Source organism: Seriola dumerili, unplaced genomic scaffold, assembly GCF_002260705.1.
Source record: "Seriola dumerili isolate Sdu_G_001 unplaced genomic scaffold, Sdu_1.0 BDQW01000066.1, whole genome shotgun sequence".
Lineage (NCBI taxonomy): Eukaryota > Metazoa > Chordata > Actinopteri > Carangiformes > Carangidae > Seriola > Seriola dumerili.
Genome location: NW_019174321.1, coordinates 2,352,039 through 2,369,716, shown reverse-complemented (window position 1 = coordinate 2,369,716; position 17,678 = coordinate 2,352,039). Strand labels below are relative to the sequence as shown.

At 41.8% G+C, this 17,678-nt stretch overlaps 1 protein-coding gene across 1 annotated transcript in view; it reads left to right on the top strand.

The window, feature by feature from the left end:
* Window positions 1–17,678, top strand: part of LOC111219508 (metastasis suppressor protein 1-like) — a 60,499-nt gene that overhangs the window by 18,577 nt on the left and 24,244 nt on the right. The window contains exon 3 of the mRNA XM_022742204.1: window positions 4,473–4,546. Coding sequence (XP_022597925.1) covers window positions 4,473–4,546 — 74 coding nt within the window. The remainder of the gene's footprint in view (window positions 1–4,472; window positions 4,547–17,678) is intronic.

The window sequence follows — 17,678 nt, the reverse complement described above, 5'->3', positions numbered from 1 at the left end:
ACACACACGCACACAGATGTAGGCACAAACAGGACATCCATGTTGTTCAAACCGCTCCAATTTTTAATGCTACTTAAAAGATCTGCTGCGGACACACAGCAGACACTGCACACATAAAGCTCTAATCCACACTCTAAGTCCACAGTTGTGTTTGTTCTTTGAACCACCATAAAAACCAAAATGCCTTCTCAAATCTGAACTATGAAAACAAAGACATTAAGGGGCTGTCTGTTTGTTAGGAAATTAATACTTATATTTTGTGCTAACAAGCAGTTCAGTGAACATCACTGGGATTATTAGGCGGGATTTTGATTTTGAACCCAAGTCTTTACCGGATAACCTTTCATAGTTTAATGAAGTCTAAACTAGATTTGCTGCAGGAAACATTTAATTAGTTTATTGTTAAAGAGCTGCTGTGGCTCAGACTAAAACAAGTCTTCACATAATTCATATGGGTTCACAAATCTAACGGCTTTCAACAGAACCAAATCTAGACACAGCAGAAGTGGTTAAAATGACATAACTGTGGCTGAAAGGATGGAGTCATGAGTGCAGAGAGCTGCAGTGTGATTAGGATCTTGCACGACCCAACACAAATCTCATGGCTGTGATCTTTATTGTTGTCATGGGATGAAATCATCTGCAGTGCTGTGCAAAGGTTTTAGACGCTGCAAGGAAAGTGGAGGATGCTTTCAAAAATAAGGCCATGTAAAAAAAACAAAAACAAATCCCAAACAGGTAAACTGTGTCAGCGTGTCAAAACGTATTTCACTGTCAGGTGACATTAAACTGTGTATGTCTCTTAGACACTTAGACAGCGTGTCAGTGAAGGTAACATCAGTACGTGCACAAACTCCTCATCAGTGTCCGCAGTGCAAACCAAAATCAAATCAGTATTTGCTGTGGCCCCCCTTTACCTTTACCAGTTCTCCTCAGAACATCTGCACAGAGGTTTTCAAGGTTCCTGTCAGGTAGTTTTGTTCTTGGAGAACCTGCCACGGTTCCTCTGTGGGTTTAGTCTGTCTCACACTATGTTCACGCTGATAGGTTTTAATGTTGAAACGCATCACTTTTGCTGCGTTTTCACCTTCCGTCTACTCTGGGTTTCACGAGCACTGAAAACGCTTGGAAATGCTGCTGGCCCCCGCTTTTTACTTTGAAAACTGCGGGGTGCGTTGTCGTCTGGACGGGCGTAAAACGAAGGCCTTTGAAAACGATGACGTCGCTCTGTGAGTCTTATCAGCCTCGACTACCACACGGATAATGAATTACAGTTACTACTCTTGTTGTTTTTGCTAGCAGCTGTTGAGGAGTTAAATTCTTCATTTTCACGCTGCAGCAGTCTCCGCTGTTCCTCGTTAGTAGTATGTTCTCAACTAATCAACTGCAGAGTTGACAATCTGCTTCCTGTTTACACATTACACACATGCCCAGTGTATGTGATTGCTCATGCATGTATGCGTTTTCAGGTGAGATCGTTTTCGTTTTTTAAAATGGAAACGTAGTAGTGTGGACGCATCCTCAGAGTCTGCTGTCTCTTCATGTGATCCCCGACTGACTCCATGATGTTGAGATCAGGACTCTGTGTCTGTCTGTCTCTGATGATAGTCTCTATGACTGGCTGTGTGTTTGGGCTCATATTCCTGCAGCACAATCTAGAACAGACGCCTCCTGATGGTACGGCGTGATGGTTAAGAATCTAAACGTCTGAAGTGGATAAAACCTTTGCCCTGTGTGTGAAAACATGAGTGACTGTTAGTAGGAGGTTTAACTATCCGTGTAAATGCGTTTCCTCCCAGTAAACACAGGATCAAATAAACTGTTTTCAGTCAAGTTCCTCGGACAGTCGTTCTGCATGGAGACACAAAGTGTTCAAAATCATAAATCAATCAAAATCATTATCCGTTGATAACGTGTTTGCTGATTTGGATTGATGCAACAGCCGATCACACAGTTGGCGCTACCCTGTTTGTTTTGAATGACAGACAGAGACATTTTCATGAAAGGTTGCATTATTAAACAATAGAGTCATTGGAGAAACAATGCTTTTAAATAAATAAAACTAAAAGACCAGTTAATAAAAAATGTCCTGCAGTAAACTGTTATAGTGTAAAAAGCAGGATGATATTGCATTTCATATAATGAGCTATAAAAATGTATTAGGTTGTTTAATGGTGAGATAGATGGTTCTGTCAGTATCCACTCATATGATTATTTATTTTACAATGCCTTTTACTACCTACAGTTGTGTTGTTGGAAACATGACTTTGATTTAAACATCAATGATATTAGAAATTGTCTGTAATCCAAATCTCATGTGTAAATAAACGATAACTGTCTCTGCGTCTGTTAAGTCTGGGACACTTACTGCTTCCAGCTAAAGATGCTTTTATTTACAAAGGAATTTATTGAGTCTATTTCCATTTTAGGTTTTCTAACGTCGACTTATTAAACAGCTGAATTACTGTATTAGCTTCTTTTTATTGTCTTATTTCCCTTGTAGAATGATTTCAGCTTTAGGTTTGGGATGATTAGAACGTTTGCTCATGAAATCTGGTGCAGAATAAAAAAAACAAACAAACAGCCCCACCCTGCGTGTAGTTCAGTGTCTGAACTTTAAAGCAGCGTATACCAGCTGAACAAAGACAAACCAGAGCTGCTGTCATACACCACGGAGGGTTTCGGTGTCTTGTTGAGGCACGGGCATCATGGGACGGCACATCAAACATGTCTGTGCACACATGAAGCCACAGTACTGTGTTTTAACTTCGTTTCTGCTAACAGTCTTAATATTAGTTTTAAACCCAGATGTTACAAGACTTTTAAGTGTCCTGTGCCTCATTATCCTCATGATTCTCATTGGTGGGTTTGTTGTGTTGTTGCTGCTGTTGGCTCATGTCAAAGAAAGTTTTGTTCTTTTTGATTATTTTTAGTTAGTTCAGACGAACATGGAAATCGCTGTTCTTCATTACACACAATGTACTTATGACTTTCTAGAATATTGCCATTGATGCGTGTGTCGTAGTGTGTGGTGTGTGTGTGTGGTGTGTGTGTGTGTGTGTGTGTGTTGTGTGTGTGTGTTTGTGTGTGTTTTGTTTTTGTGTTTGTATGTATTTGGTCTTAGATATGAAAGAAATTCCACTGAGGTTAGACACACACACACACACCTAATTCACCAGACTGTCACTGATCTTCCCTAGTTAGGTTTTTCCAGGCGTAACTATGTGTGTGTGTGTGTGTGTGTGTGTGTGTGTGTGTGTGTGTGTGTGTAGCTATGGAAACACAGACCCGACTGGTAATGGAACACACAACTCTCACACACAACACGCACACACAGACAATAGGTCCATTGATGATGATGATGATGATGGGGTGTGTGTCAGGAGGTCTCCAGTTGCACTCCTAACACTGGCCTTTGAGGGCGACTGGCCTCTCATGTGGCTCCAGCTCTCCTGCTTCCAAAATAAAAGTCCTTTATTTTTCTTTTTGAAAACCAGGCGGAGGTTTGTTTGTGATGTGTCTTCTGCTGCAGACTGTGATGCGCCTGCTGCTGCTGCCGCCTTTCTTTGATCCCGACCAGAGAAGAAATCTTTTGTATTTTATTTGTTTTGGTTCGATCTGCCCAGTTATAAGTAAACAAAGGTCACATGACTCACAGTGACATCTGCCGTTCACCATGCAAGAATAAAGTTATCTAGTCCTGTACAGTTAATGTAATTTCAGTTTATCATAACGGATGTGGGTGTGTTATTTTCCTCCGAGCATCATTACATTTAGACTGATACTGAGTTGATAGTGCTTATCAGTTTGGTTCTTTTCCTTTTATTTCCCCGTTATCTTCTAATGTGGAGTTTCCAGTCGGCTCTGCGTTGCACTTTTGAAACTGGAACCGTGGAAATCCTACTTGAAGCCAATGTGCTTTAATGCATTCCCCAACAAAAGAGACACAATCTGAAAATCTCCTCAGAGGCACCTGTCAGATCCCTTCACCCAATCCCCCACTGGCTTCCCACCAGCGAACACATTCAATCGTGTTTCGTTTGATTTGCAAGAAACAGCGGTTTGTTACAAGTGGAAACCGTGTTGCTTTGTTTTTGTCTCTAACAAAAGCTGCTGTTGCTGCTTCAGTGCATGATGTATTTCATCAGGCTGTTGTTTGCATGTTGACAACAAGTCTTACTTTCACAATGCTCCCAAGTGTCTCTAAATCATAACCACTCCTTAAACGAGCGAATATGTTCAAGTCTCGACTCCTAATGAACTGGTTCCCGCTTCTGTAGTTGGAGGGCTGAAGCTTGGCGCCACGGTGCTGTTCCACCTGTGTCTCGACCGTGTGTTTTAATGACAGACATAATCTGAATTGTTGGTTCTTGACAATTTTCACTGAGACTTGTACAAATCCAGATTTCACCCAGAACACGTCTGGTGTGTTGAATGGATTAATATATGTGTGGTGTTTGTCTTTGATACAGGACGACCATCGTGGTTACCGGAGCCTTCCTGGATGCTTTTCAGAAGGTGGCAGACATGGCGACCGGGACCAGAGGTAAACACACACACACCCACACACACACACACACACACACACACACACACAGGTATAAACAGTGCAATAAAGACACATACAGTTGGATTGTGTTTTAGGCCGTGGGCCAGACAAACTGGGAGGAAAATCACTCTGTGTTTTTGTGTGTGTGTGCGTGTGCATATACATATGTGCGTCTCTGTGTGACATCATGTAAGTGACCCAAGAGAAAAGTTTTCCCTCTATTCCTTCCTTCCTTCCTTCCTTCCCACAGTGTGATCTTTCACTGTCTCCCTCCTTTCATTATAAATAGTGAGATCACGATGGAACTAATTAGCTCCATTAACTCTCTGTGGACCAGGCTGTGTGTGTGTGTGTGTGTGTGTGTGTGTGTGTGAGAGAGAGATAATGTAGGAACCATTAAGGACTTAGCTACTGGGGAAAGAAATGGGCCACAAAAATTGCCAAGACAATTTTCAGTGCATCTCTCTCTTTCTTTTTGTTCCTTGTTGTCTTTCTTTGTGCCGAGTTACTTCAGCTGTTTTTGGGTCATTTCCCTCCTTTTTCTTTCTTTTTGTATTTCTGTCTGTCTCTGAAATAACACAGTGGAACCTCGTGTGCAGTTGCCTTGTTTTACCCTGGATTAGGTTACATGCACCAACAATCACACACAGACGCTTCATAATGCAGGTAGCTCTTTAGCTCTTTAATGCTGATGGAGTTCTCCGACATTGCGGGAAATACTCGTTTGCTTTTGTCTTCAGAATTAAATACGACAATCACAGAAGTACACCTCATGGCCGGGTCAAACATTACACCCTTCAGTACTCCACAGGTTCTGTCGCATTCATGATTGACGTGAATAAACGCAGCAGAACCAGAGATGGTGTCATTCCTCTTCCTTGTGCCTACACTACCCACAATGCCGACAGTTTGGACAGGGAGTTGTAGTATGCTAGTAGGAGCTAATGTAGCCTGGAGCCTCAAACAGAGATGAGGAGCAGGCTACAGAGATCTGATAAGCTCACTTCTGTCTAACTCCAGACTCCCAGATATTTTTCATTTTCAAACTTCTTCAGCCCAAACCGAGACATAAAACAGACGTAAAACATTTTTATTGCAGGGTAAGTTCAAACATTGACTAAACGTCCTCTCATCTGAGAATAAAGTATCAGTAATGAGCCCGGCTGATGCAGACTAAAGGCTGTACAAATACACAGAGGATGTAGACAGGGACTGCTGGTGTATTCAGAGCTGCAGCGCCTGTGTGTTGGGGCCTTCGTTAAGACAGTCAGCTGCTGGTATGATTATGTAACGCAGAAGTCGGTTGGTATTTAAAGAAAATCCAGTAATATGTGGGTGTGTGTGTGTGGGAGGTGAATTATAACCACTCCCCTCCGCAGAAGCCTCAGCAGACCTGCTCTGTCATGTCTTGCGTTCATGTTTGTTCATCTCAACAGAGGGAACACACAGTAAGAAACATGGAGAGCGTATAAATGTGATAACTGTGTCTGTCGTGACTGTGCAGGGCGACACTTCCAGGAATGTAAAACATGGTAAAATCCTTTAAATAGCGGTTAATGTGAAATGAAGAGCTTCAGGCGGGTTCAGATCACATTCTGCAGCTCATGACATCACCTGAAGCATAAAGGCTGAACATCTGCAGATGTTTCACCATCGCTGTATCATAAGGTACCATCATGCATCTCACACGCCACAAGACACACGGCAGTCAGCACGTGCAACACGTGTTTATCTCTCTCTGTCTGTTAAACACGCACACACACACCATCTCATACCTACATAATACTGTCCATCCCTTATGTGTGTATTGCTCTGTCAGTAAAGCGTCATCTGTCGGCTTGAGACACAGAGAGGTCACAGGTTCAAAGTCTGCTGCAGCCACTGTGTCCTTTCCTGTCGACGTGTCCTCCAGCAAGCCACTGTAAACTCCCACCCCCCACCCCCACCCGCCCGCTGTGGGTGCTTCTCATAAAACTGAGCAGACAAAGAAGGAATGAAGAAAGGTTTTCCTGCAGTCAAAGCTATGAGATGAGTTAGAGCAGCTGATTATGACGGATTTATAGGATGAAACATTTCACTTTCTAAAAACTACTGGTACGACTTCACACCTTACAAAAGATTTATAAATGGTTTATAATTAGGTTTTTCATTTGATTGTTAACAATTTATACATTTTGTTTATGATTTATGAAGTGTTGACAAGCTAATTAATAAACCATTTATAAACCATTTATAAATCCCTGATAAGGGAAGTCTTATTGTGACGTGGTACCAAACTACTTTCTATGTTTAGAAATGGCTAAAGAGTGAAGCTTCTGTAGCTCAGATGGCAGAGCTGGTCATTAATCATACTGTTGCTTGTCCCCAGCTCCTCCTGCCCAGAAGTTTCTTTGAGTAAGACACTGAACCCGAAATTACTTCGGATCCATGTTTGTATGAAAGGGGAGAATATAAGCTGCTTTGGACAAACACGTCTGCCAAATAATTTAAATCTAATGTAAAAAGGTGCAGGAGCTCGTGACCTGCTTTTCTCCCCTGTCATGTATCTAAATGAGTTGTCCTTTAATCAGTTTGTGGCTCGACAGAAAATTGATCAACAGCCCTCATGATCAAATCTGTGCAGGATATTTCTACATCCTCACCATCACAAGTTGCGTTCAATAAACAAAATAGAAAAGTCACAGATAGCACAGCTGTTGATGTTGGCTGCCGCAGGGATTCAAAAAGTGCTTAAAAGGTTAGTCAATTAATCGATTAGCCGATAGAAAATGAACTAACAACTGTGATAATTGATTAGATATTCAAGTTATTTGTCTGACCCACGTCTCAAGTCCTTGTGTCCTGTTTAATCATTTGACTCATCGATATAATGCGTCATCACAGTGAGCGTGAGAGGGTCAGACACAGTTCAGTCTGTGTTGAGAAATGAGTTCAGACGTAGTTCTTTGGTAGAAAACACGTGTGATTCTTCTGGTTCAGCTCCGCTTTGTCCTGGTCTGGCTTCACATTTGCCTCCACGTCTATTTGCATAACCTCCACTTGCACCGTCACGTAGAGCTCCCATTCATGAAGTGTTGCAGTGGTTCGTTTATCAGGTCTCACCTGCTTATCACAAGCAAACTTTGTTATATTATGTTTATTATCATTTCGTCTTTTGTCCGCTTGATTTTACTCATGATTGCTGCTTTTATTTTATTACTGTAGTTATTTTTGACTTTGCGTGATTGTTATTAGCTATTACAGCCTTTTTATCACCTTTTGGTTTGAACTGGTTTGTGTCGTCTGTACCAAACAAGCTACCGGATGCCTTAATTTCCTAAAGTATCTGTCTGTCTGCCCTGGTTTAGCCCTGTTTGGCCCTTGTCTGGTTGAACCTCGCTTGGTCCTGCAGTGGACACAGGACTGTTGTCATCTGTTAGCAGTTAGCTCAGTGTGAAGCTAATACGGCCTCTACAGACGACGTGTTGACCAAGCACATTCCACTATTCTGTGTGTGTGTGTGTGTGTGTGTGTGCGCGCGCGTGCAGCTGCGCAGTGTGTTTTGACAGCTGTCTCCTCCTCCTCCTCTATTCTCTCTCTCCAGATTCTTCAGTCTGTCAGCTGCTGAGTGAGAGAGAGAGAGAGAGAGAGACAAAAGAGGAGTGGAACAGCTGACTTTTAGGAAGGCCACTAGTTACCCCCAATTAGCACACATGCACGCACACACACACACAAACACACACACACACACATGAGCACACACGCACTGTTGCACTCCTTGCGTTGACAAGTCTTGTCAGCATATAAGAACACTTAATTGTTTTCCTCCGTTCAGCCCCTCATAACACCCGTGTGCGTGCGTGCGTGCGTGCGTGCGTGCGTGCGTGCGTGCGTGTGTGTGTGTCAGTCAGAACTGGTCTGTGTGGTTCTGTGGTTGTTGCTATGGTAATGCTCATGTTCTCATCTTTCTGGAAAATGTTGTGTGTTGTTCATCAGGATAGACTGACGGAAAGACAGTTGGCAGCCCCACTGCCTTGCTCAAAGGCACGTCAGTGGTACTACACTCATGACACGGGCTCTTCTCTGTGTGAGGAAACATATTTCACTGTCAGCTGACTTAGCATTTCACTGTAGCATTTCAGTGTGCATGCCTCACAGACACTGACAGCGTCCTTGTGCCGTGTCAGTGAAGGTAACATAATTGAACACAGTCAGAGCCTCAGGGCGCCTAAAGAAATCCAAAAGAGTTAAACTGTGAAGGACAAACTCTTAATCGCTGTCTGCTATTACCTCTGTTGAAATGGTCGGTTCAGTGTCTGGGCTTTAGAGCAAAGAGCAGCTGCAACAACGGAATAAAAACACCTAGCTACATATGGCTAACATACTGTATACACATTGTATAGTTTAGATTTACAGCACTGACTTGAAGGCACTAAAAGTGAAGTGGGGATGCTTTCAAATATAAGGCCATGAAAAGTGAGAGTAATGAATACCATCTGTTGCAGAACTCGTTGTTCTTCTTGTCTCTGGAGATAGTTCTTTATGACTGGTTGTATGTTTGGGCTCATTGTCCTGCTGCAGGATGAATCTGGGACCAATCAGACGCCTCTCTGATGGTACTGTGTGATGGATAAGAATCTAAACATCTAAAGTACTTTAAATCACTGCACAGGAATGTACAGTATATAAACACCTGGGCCGAACCAAAATCTAAAAACTTTATACTTAAATTTCACACAGGAAAAAATACACATTAAATCTGAGACCAAACTCCCTCTCATCTGATCTGGCTGTTGTTTCGGTGATCTCAGCCTGTTGTGATGACTCATTCACTAAATGTGGCGGCTTTGGCTCAGGAGGTAGAACTGCTGAGCACAGGGATCGTGGTTTGATCCCCAGCCTCTTCTGTCCTCATGTGGAAGTGTGCTTGGAAGAAGACCATTTCTACCAGTGGTCAGGTCATAGTAGCTCACAACCATCACTGTGTGTGTGTGTGTGTGTGTGTGTGTGCGTGCGTGCGTGCGTGCGTGCGTGCGTGCGTGCGTGCGTGTGTGTGTGTGAGAGGAAAATTGTTTCTTTGGAGAAATAATAGAGTGATCAGCAGCCATTTAAATACGATGTGGACTAGTTAGGTGGAGAAAAGGACGGCAGACTGATTTCATTGATCTCGTGTCTTAGAAGAAACACAACAAATCCCATCATTTTTTTTTTTTCCATACAGAGAAGTTGTGTTTGTTGTGTAAGAATCTTGCAACAGAAACAGGATATAACTACATGCTTGGTTTGTGCACACATCTTGCATGTAGTCTGGAAATACTGATGCCTCACCGTTCCTTATCTCGTGAAAGGTATTTGAGTTTTAAAATGGTAAAGCCCCTTAAACCTGGCTTCAAATTTGAACTATTTCTGTAAAATATTAAATATTTACGATGAAACAAGGAACAGTCAAACTTAAAATACACCACTTAGATATTATTTATTGATAGTTTAACACTAAAAAGACTCAGCTCATCTTCCTCATCAGAGCTGTGTGGATGTAGTTTGATCACATTTGATTTGATAAACTCAGATATTGGTAAATCCTGACTAGTGCCCAAATGTTTTTCTAACTGACTGAGAACAGTGTGTTCATGTCTGACCTCATCATGAAGCTCGTTAAGAAAATAAATGTTTGAAACCAGTGACTCCATCACTGGTTTCCAGATGCAGACCGACACCGGCTCGTGTCCCTCAGTGGAGGTTGTGAGGCGTCCTTCTGTCTCTCTGCTTCTCACTGGATGATGTCACTTCTCTCTGCTGGCTGTGCGGTGTGTGTTGGGTTACACCAGATTGAGTTTACATCAAATTAAATCATGTGACTTGATTCTGTTATATTTCAGTAAACGGAGAGGATCTGATGGCTCTGATCACTCCATCCATCCATTTACACATGTTACACATACCACGTTTTTAGCGTCTGTGGTTCTAGAGCACCGGCTGTTATTGTAACACTCAAAACAGATAAGTGAGATCTGTAGACAACTCTAGTGATCATGTTTAGGAGTGAAAATGAGAAGAGTATCAAAACTATAACTTGGCAAAAATCTCGTCACAATCAGCTGACTTTAAAAGCAGGTTCCTCTTGTCTCGTTGGTGATTCCTCATGACTGGTTTCCCCAGCAACCGAGGAACTGTTGACGTCTTCGGCATCATGCGGCTTTCAAAGCATGCACGCAAACACAAACACACACACACACACACACACACACACACACACATACACAGATCACAAGATGATCCACTGAGTGCTGACTAGTTCTACTGGAGGTTTCCTAACGTCAGCTCGGTGTGTGTTTGTTTTCTGTGGGATTGCTGAGCTGAGGAGACAGTTTTGCTCCGTCCTGACTAAGTGATGGACTGGTCAGCTGGTCAGTTAATCACCATCTGGATCAATAGAAAGAGAGAGAGAGAGCAGGGGTCGACTGAAATGTTTTCTTCAGGGCTGATTCTAATACTCATTATTGGTAATCAAGGAGACCGATAACTGACACACCAACACAAAACTACTGCTACGTAAAGTCTACGGACACGCGCCTCGGTGTCAAGGCGTTTCTGTTATTTCGTCCCCAACATTTAATATCATTGAAGGTCGGCTGAATAAAAGAAACACCTCTTTGTATAACGCAACAGCAAGACACGATACATCCTCCAAAATGTTCCCACAGATCAAGCAACACTTCTCTAAAACAATTAAACTGAACATTATCACCTTCATGGAGGAGGATTTATTACAGGGCTGTTGTATTAGACCACATTAGTTTTACCTAGGTGTTTCTAATAAACTGCCAACTCACTGTATATTTGTCATTATCAGTTACTGTGTGGGTTACCATGTGTGTATATTTTTGTGGAGGGGTGTCGGTACATAGCCGTATGTAGCCGTAGCCCCGCTGTTTATCGCGGTTAACGTTACTGTTCGTCAGCCCTTTAAGCTCTGAATACAGCAAAGGTTTCCGCAGGTCCATGTGTTGTGTTTACTGCCAGTGCAGAGGAAAAAATCTTCTTCATGTGTTCAACGTTGTTTTTGCTAATGCTAACGCTACCAGAAGTTACACGTGTGAGAGGCAGAAACTGGGGTTACTGCAGCCAGTGTCCTGCTCTTTATACTTTTATACGGGTTAGTGATTCAAACCTTCAGATCCATTTGAAAGCTGGTTTTTATTCACTACAGTGTGTGTATTTTTGGAAATATTCACCTCTTGTAACATTATATGCCAACAGCAATCTATGTGATCATGCGAACAGGGCAAGTTCCTCTTTTAGTGTGCAGGTACTAAAAGACACTAAAAGAGGAACTCACACGGTTTCAGTCCAGACTGGACGTTTGTAAAATCAGCGTTTAGCACAAGTTTATTTGCAGATGTTCATATTCAGACTGACACGAGGGAGCAGATTCAGAGGAAAAGAAAACACAGAAAACTAGTCTTTGTGGAACAACCTGGGAGCAGAGAGAACGACAGGAATTAATACACACACACACACACACACACACACACACACTCGCAGGCTTTTCTGAAAGGGCCACATTATAAGCGGTGAGGAGGAGAGTGAAGCTGGAAAATCTGGGTTTAGGAGGAGGGTGAACAGTTCTCTCTCTGTCTCTCTGGCGTTGTGTCTTTGGAAAATGGAGGGAAATCATAAACGACTGGAGCAGCTTCTTATTTTCCTCCTTATTTTTTTTCCATCCAGAGACGTTTATGACTGATTTCAGATGAATCACTCACATTTCATATCTTTCGCAGATTTTATTCAGTGTTATAAAACAAACCAGTTTACATAGAAGAATGAGCAGAGACACAAGGGAAAAGTAAATCTTATACTTTTAAATGGAGAATTATATGTGAGGAATATTTTCTATACTTGATTGACCACTAGAGCTCCAAAAATGTTAAGCTGTGTGGCCAAAAATATGAGGACACCCCATAGTTCTGGTAAAGGGAAATCTCAAAGTGGCATTTTACACAATACTGTGTCTGAAGCAGTTTGTGGAAGGCCCTGTTCTGTTTCAACATGACAGTACCTCCGTGCACGAAGCCAAGTCCTTTTCCAGGGAACTTGGCTGCACAGACGCCTCACCTCAAGCTATCCCATCCAACATCTTTAGGTTGAACTGAACCACCAGCTGTGAACCAGACCTTATCTCCCAACATCCAAAATAAGGTGGATTAAAGAAAACCCTGTGCGGTTTTTGACACTAGTATCTTTATGAGCGGGTCCTTGCTGTTTTTGTGTTTCGTGCACAAGCTGGGAAGTGGCCAAGGTTTTCACATTGATTGGCAGGTAGGGAAAACAAAGATAGAAATAATGCAGGTTCCAAATTTTATAAAAATATCTGCTTTGCAAATGTTTTATGAGGAAGAAAATGCAGTCAACAGATTTTTTTATGCCTCGGGGATACACGCTGTGCTTTGGTGAGAAACTGAACGCGAACAGAGGTTTGTTTGTTTCATGCCCATGGTTTTAAACTGAGATGTTCACAAATTACACGTGGGTGTGATGTTCAGATGTCCACATGCTTTTGATTATTTAGCGTATTTACAGGAGAGTCTACGCACAAAAAAGCTTTCTTGATCAAATGTCACACTTCTCTTTGGTTGTGTTCTGATAAACTCCAAACAGATCATTTATCAAGCTTTTTTCTGAGGCGTGAGTCAGCAGTACATTAAACCCAGAACAAAACAACATGTGAGAATCGGAAACAAACTCACTCCCACACTGAGTCTGTCTGATCTTGTCAGGTTACATTTTTCTCTGAAGTCATCTCCAGTCGACTCTGAGAACCATTAAACGTGTCCGAACACAAACGCAACAGGCGCCTACAGTGCTCAACACCTGGCTGCAGCACACGCAATTCACACATGCAGTAATTCTCATGTTGCTAAATGAATATCTGTACCATAAGACAGGGCCGGGCAGCGTCCTGTGACCATAAAAACTATAAAACATCTTTCATTTTATGATGCTGAAGTCGATGAAACTGATTTAAACATTACTTCAGTCCTGCTGAAGTTTCACATTGAAGCAGTAATGAAGAACTCGAGATGATCCAGTGAGAACAGACTACGTTTAGATTAAATACGTGCACCATCAGATACTGTTACTGCCTTGGAAAATTGAGGATACTTCTGTTTTGATTCTGGATTTGATTATTGTAGTTTGTTTACTGAAGTTGTAGTTTTAGTGGTAATGAGAGTGATAGTTTTAGTGTTGCATCTCTGATAGTTATTAGAAAACAAGCCCGAATGAAAGGGAACAGTAGAATTATTACCCACACTGTCTGTTGAAAACATCCGTCACCCTCTGCTTGCAACATCTCGAAAACTTTATTTCCCACGTTTCTGGTGCGCCCACGATCAGTTTGACCTCCCAAATAAAGTGGTATAGTTAATCTAGATGAAGTGTTGTATTGTTTCCAACCTGTCTGATCATGTGACGGCTTGTGTGTCTTGACCTGTCTGTCTTCATCACGGTGATGTCACGACGTTCCCAGGTCTCAGAGATGATAGAAATGATTAGTTGTAATAAACCAGGATCACGACTCTGTCATTTTAAATGTTTCTATACTGATACGATGCCAGGACTTCTTTACTCTAAGGAAGACTTTACTATGTCTCCTGTTTGTTTACTGAATGTGACCGGCGCTTGCAGTACATGACAGTTTACGATAAACATTTGTTTAATTACACATCCACATCTATGAGATTAATTTAACTCCCAACATTTGCTCTTTCTGTAGCTCTTCTTTGGTCTCCACCGCCTCCTGAAGGACTCGTGACTCTGCTCGTCTGTTGTGCTTCACAGGTTGTGAACAGTCGGTTTATCAGACCTTGTTGGCTGAAAACAGCCAGACAGTAAATGTGATGTAAAACCAAAACTTAGTGGAGCTGAGGGATTTTGTCACTACAAGTTTGTCACTGACGCCCTTCACATTGCATATAGTTGATTTGATCGATCCATTGTTGTAAAAATAAATATATATATTAGATCATATCATGACTTGACGTTTCAGCCTTACAGTGTGACAACAGACAGATTTTACTGTTAGCTGTTTAACACACATACACTTTCAAAACATTGCAGACTTTTGAAACGTGTACTTTAGCTGCATTAAGATAATGTCTGTGTCTCCACAATGTGCAAGACTTAAATGTTCTCTGAGCTCAGAGAGAGGCAAAGGCAAATAAAGCAAACACACCTCGCCACACCTTAACGATTAACCCACACCTCATACCTGACGGGGTATGTGTGTGTGTGTGTGTGTGTGTGTGCGTGTGTGTCCATCTCACATTTCTGCGCATGCTCACGTGGGTGTAACTGATAGTTAATGTTTTGTTTCTGAGGAGTCACGACAGAATGGAGGAGGAGGAGAGGAGGAGAGGGGGGAAGGATGGAGCGTGAGGGAGAGGAAGGAGGACAGTTGGAGGACAATGAGGGAAAGATGGATAAGAAGCAGAGGAATGAGAGAGGGAGAGAGAGAGGGTGCACAGAGGCGGATGGATGGATGAGTTATTGTAGGAACCAAAGAAAAGAAAAGGAGAGAACACACAGGAGGAGGGAGGAAGGGATGGAGGAAGGGATGGAGGGAGGGATGGAGGGATGGAAGGGGGGGTTGCTTCAAACGGGTGTCGGTGCCAGTCGAGGTTTCACCCTGACTTCACTTTCTGTTCGTACTGGATCTGCTGGATGAACACACACCTGATCTTTCACTGATTGTTCTTTATTTTACGTAACTCAGCCATGACTCAGCATTGCAGTGTGTGTGTGTGTGTGTGTGTGTGTGTGTGTGTGTGTGTGTGTGTGTGTGTGTGGTGTGTGTGTGTGTGTGTGTGTGTGTGTGTGTGTGTGTGTGTGTGTGTGTGTGTGTGTGTGTGTCCCGCCTGTGCAGCTCTCAGATTTAGATATTCAAATGAGGTGAAGTGAGTCAGTGTGAACTCACACAGTTCGAACTCCTCAGTGTAAATCTGCTGTGTCACTGTGTTCCCTCACAGAGTGGATAACATCAAATGTCTCTGTATGGATTATTTGAGTGACATTGATTAATCTGCCAATAATTTTAGTCGTTTAGTTTTTTAAAATATCAAAAAAAGCACAGTGTCTCAGTCTGTGCTGACCTCGCTTCTGTCTCTGTCTCCTATATATATATAAATATATATAAATATATAAATACACACATACATATTCAGAGAAATTCAACAGATCCTCATGTTTGAGTTGCTGGAACCACAAAATATTTTTCTTTTTTGCTTTAAAAAATGTCTGGAACGATAAAACAGCTCTAATCCGTTCTCATATCACAGTGTCAGTTGATTCCCATCAAGTGGTTCGTGTAGAGCTGCGACGATTAGCTGATTTATCGATTTGTCAATTGGAAAGAAAATTATAGCAACTATTCTGATTATCTATTGAGTCGTTTTTTAGAAGAAAGAAGAAAAAATTTCAAAATTCTTTCAGTTCGAGTTTCTCAAATGTGTAAAATCTTCTAGTTCTTTCAGTCTTTTAAAATAGATACATATTTAATATATATTTAATACACATTTTCAACTTTTTGTTAGACAGAAATGATATAATTTCTTAACACTTAATGTACCAATTGACTAATTGACAAACAATGAGTTAATAATGAAATTAATAAGTTTAGTTTCAGCCCTGGTTTCGTCTGTAGGGTCATACTGGACATCCAGGGGAGATCTTTTGCCAAGAGCGAGGAAACTGAATTATCTTTGTCTGTCCAACACACAATTTACATAAAATTGAAAAATTACATTCAGAATGTGATGATTAAATTTACCAGGAAACATTTATTGTGGAATAATTTAAGATCCTGTAAAACATGCCAACAGCAGCACATGATGCATGTCTGTACTGAGAGTGTGATAAAGAGGACAGATAACAGGAAGTGTCATGTCCACATACAGACTGGGAGCAACAAAGAAACCATTATGGGTGTGTTGTGTGTGTGTGTGTGTGTGTGTGTGTGTGTGTGTGTGTGTGTGTGTATGTGTGTGTGTGGGTGTGTAACGCTGACAGAGGACCCACTGTGGAAGTGATGCAGCTCTTTTCCTTCACTCGGTGTCTGTGTCAACATTTACGTTTCCTTCCAAATGTTGCACTAATCTGAATAAATGTTCCAGCAGCTTAATGTGAATCCTGTTCTTGTTGTACGAGTCTTCGCCAGACGTTGTAACAACATGTCCATAACTGGGCTTGAAAAGGTTCCTGTTTTCCTGTAAACTGCTTTATTGCTGCTTCCAACTCTGACTGGGCCATAAAGCAAAGTTATTGAATCACTGAGTCTGTGAATCTCTCACAGACTCAAATTTAGACATATCACCGTTTTCAATAAGTCACGTCAAAGTTTAAAAAGCTGCAGCAACCAGTGCAATCCATCCCTCAGCAGACCAGTATCTGTAACTGGTCAGTCTGTTGCTAAACTGGATAAACACATCAGAGGTGAACCAACAGGACAGGGAAAAGAAGTATTATAATATAGTTATTTTTTGTATTCTGCATATTGCTACTGAGGTAATTCTGATTTAAGGAAACCCACTCACCCACTGACCTCGTATGACATTTATATCACATCCAGTTATTAATCTGGAGCTTTTATTGCAGCACTGATATACTGTGAGTGCACTGCTGGAAATAAAACAAGAACAAAATATGGAAACAGGCCCTGCAGCCATAATCATTTGTTTTAATAATCACATTATCAAATTTTCCACCTCAGTCAGTGTCTTGTTTTGATGCACCAGCTCCAAATGTGCATTACAACATGTGGATGGCTGTGTACTGTATACACATGAGTTATCATTGTCCCATGAAGTGCATCTTATGTCATCAGCTGTGCGTGTGTGTGCGTGTGTGTGCGTGTGTGTGCGTGTGTGTGCGTGTGTGTGTGTGTGAGAGATATACCTAATACTGTTACATCCAGTTAACCAGGGCTGATTGTGAAAGGGGATTGTTTTCTTTCTTGCATAATTCATGAACAAAATGAGACATACACCTATTGTTTTCAACACGCATTACAACACTCGTCATAAGATCCTAATCAGATTGATTTTCCTTAATACCACTTTATGAAGCAATGATAGCACGCACACACACACACACA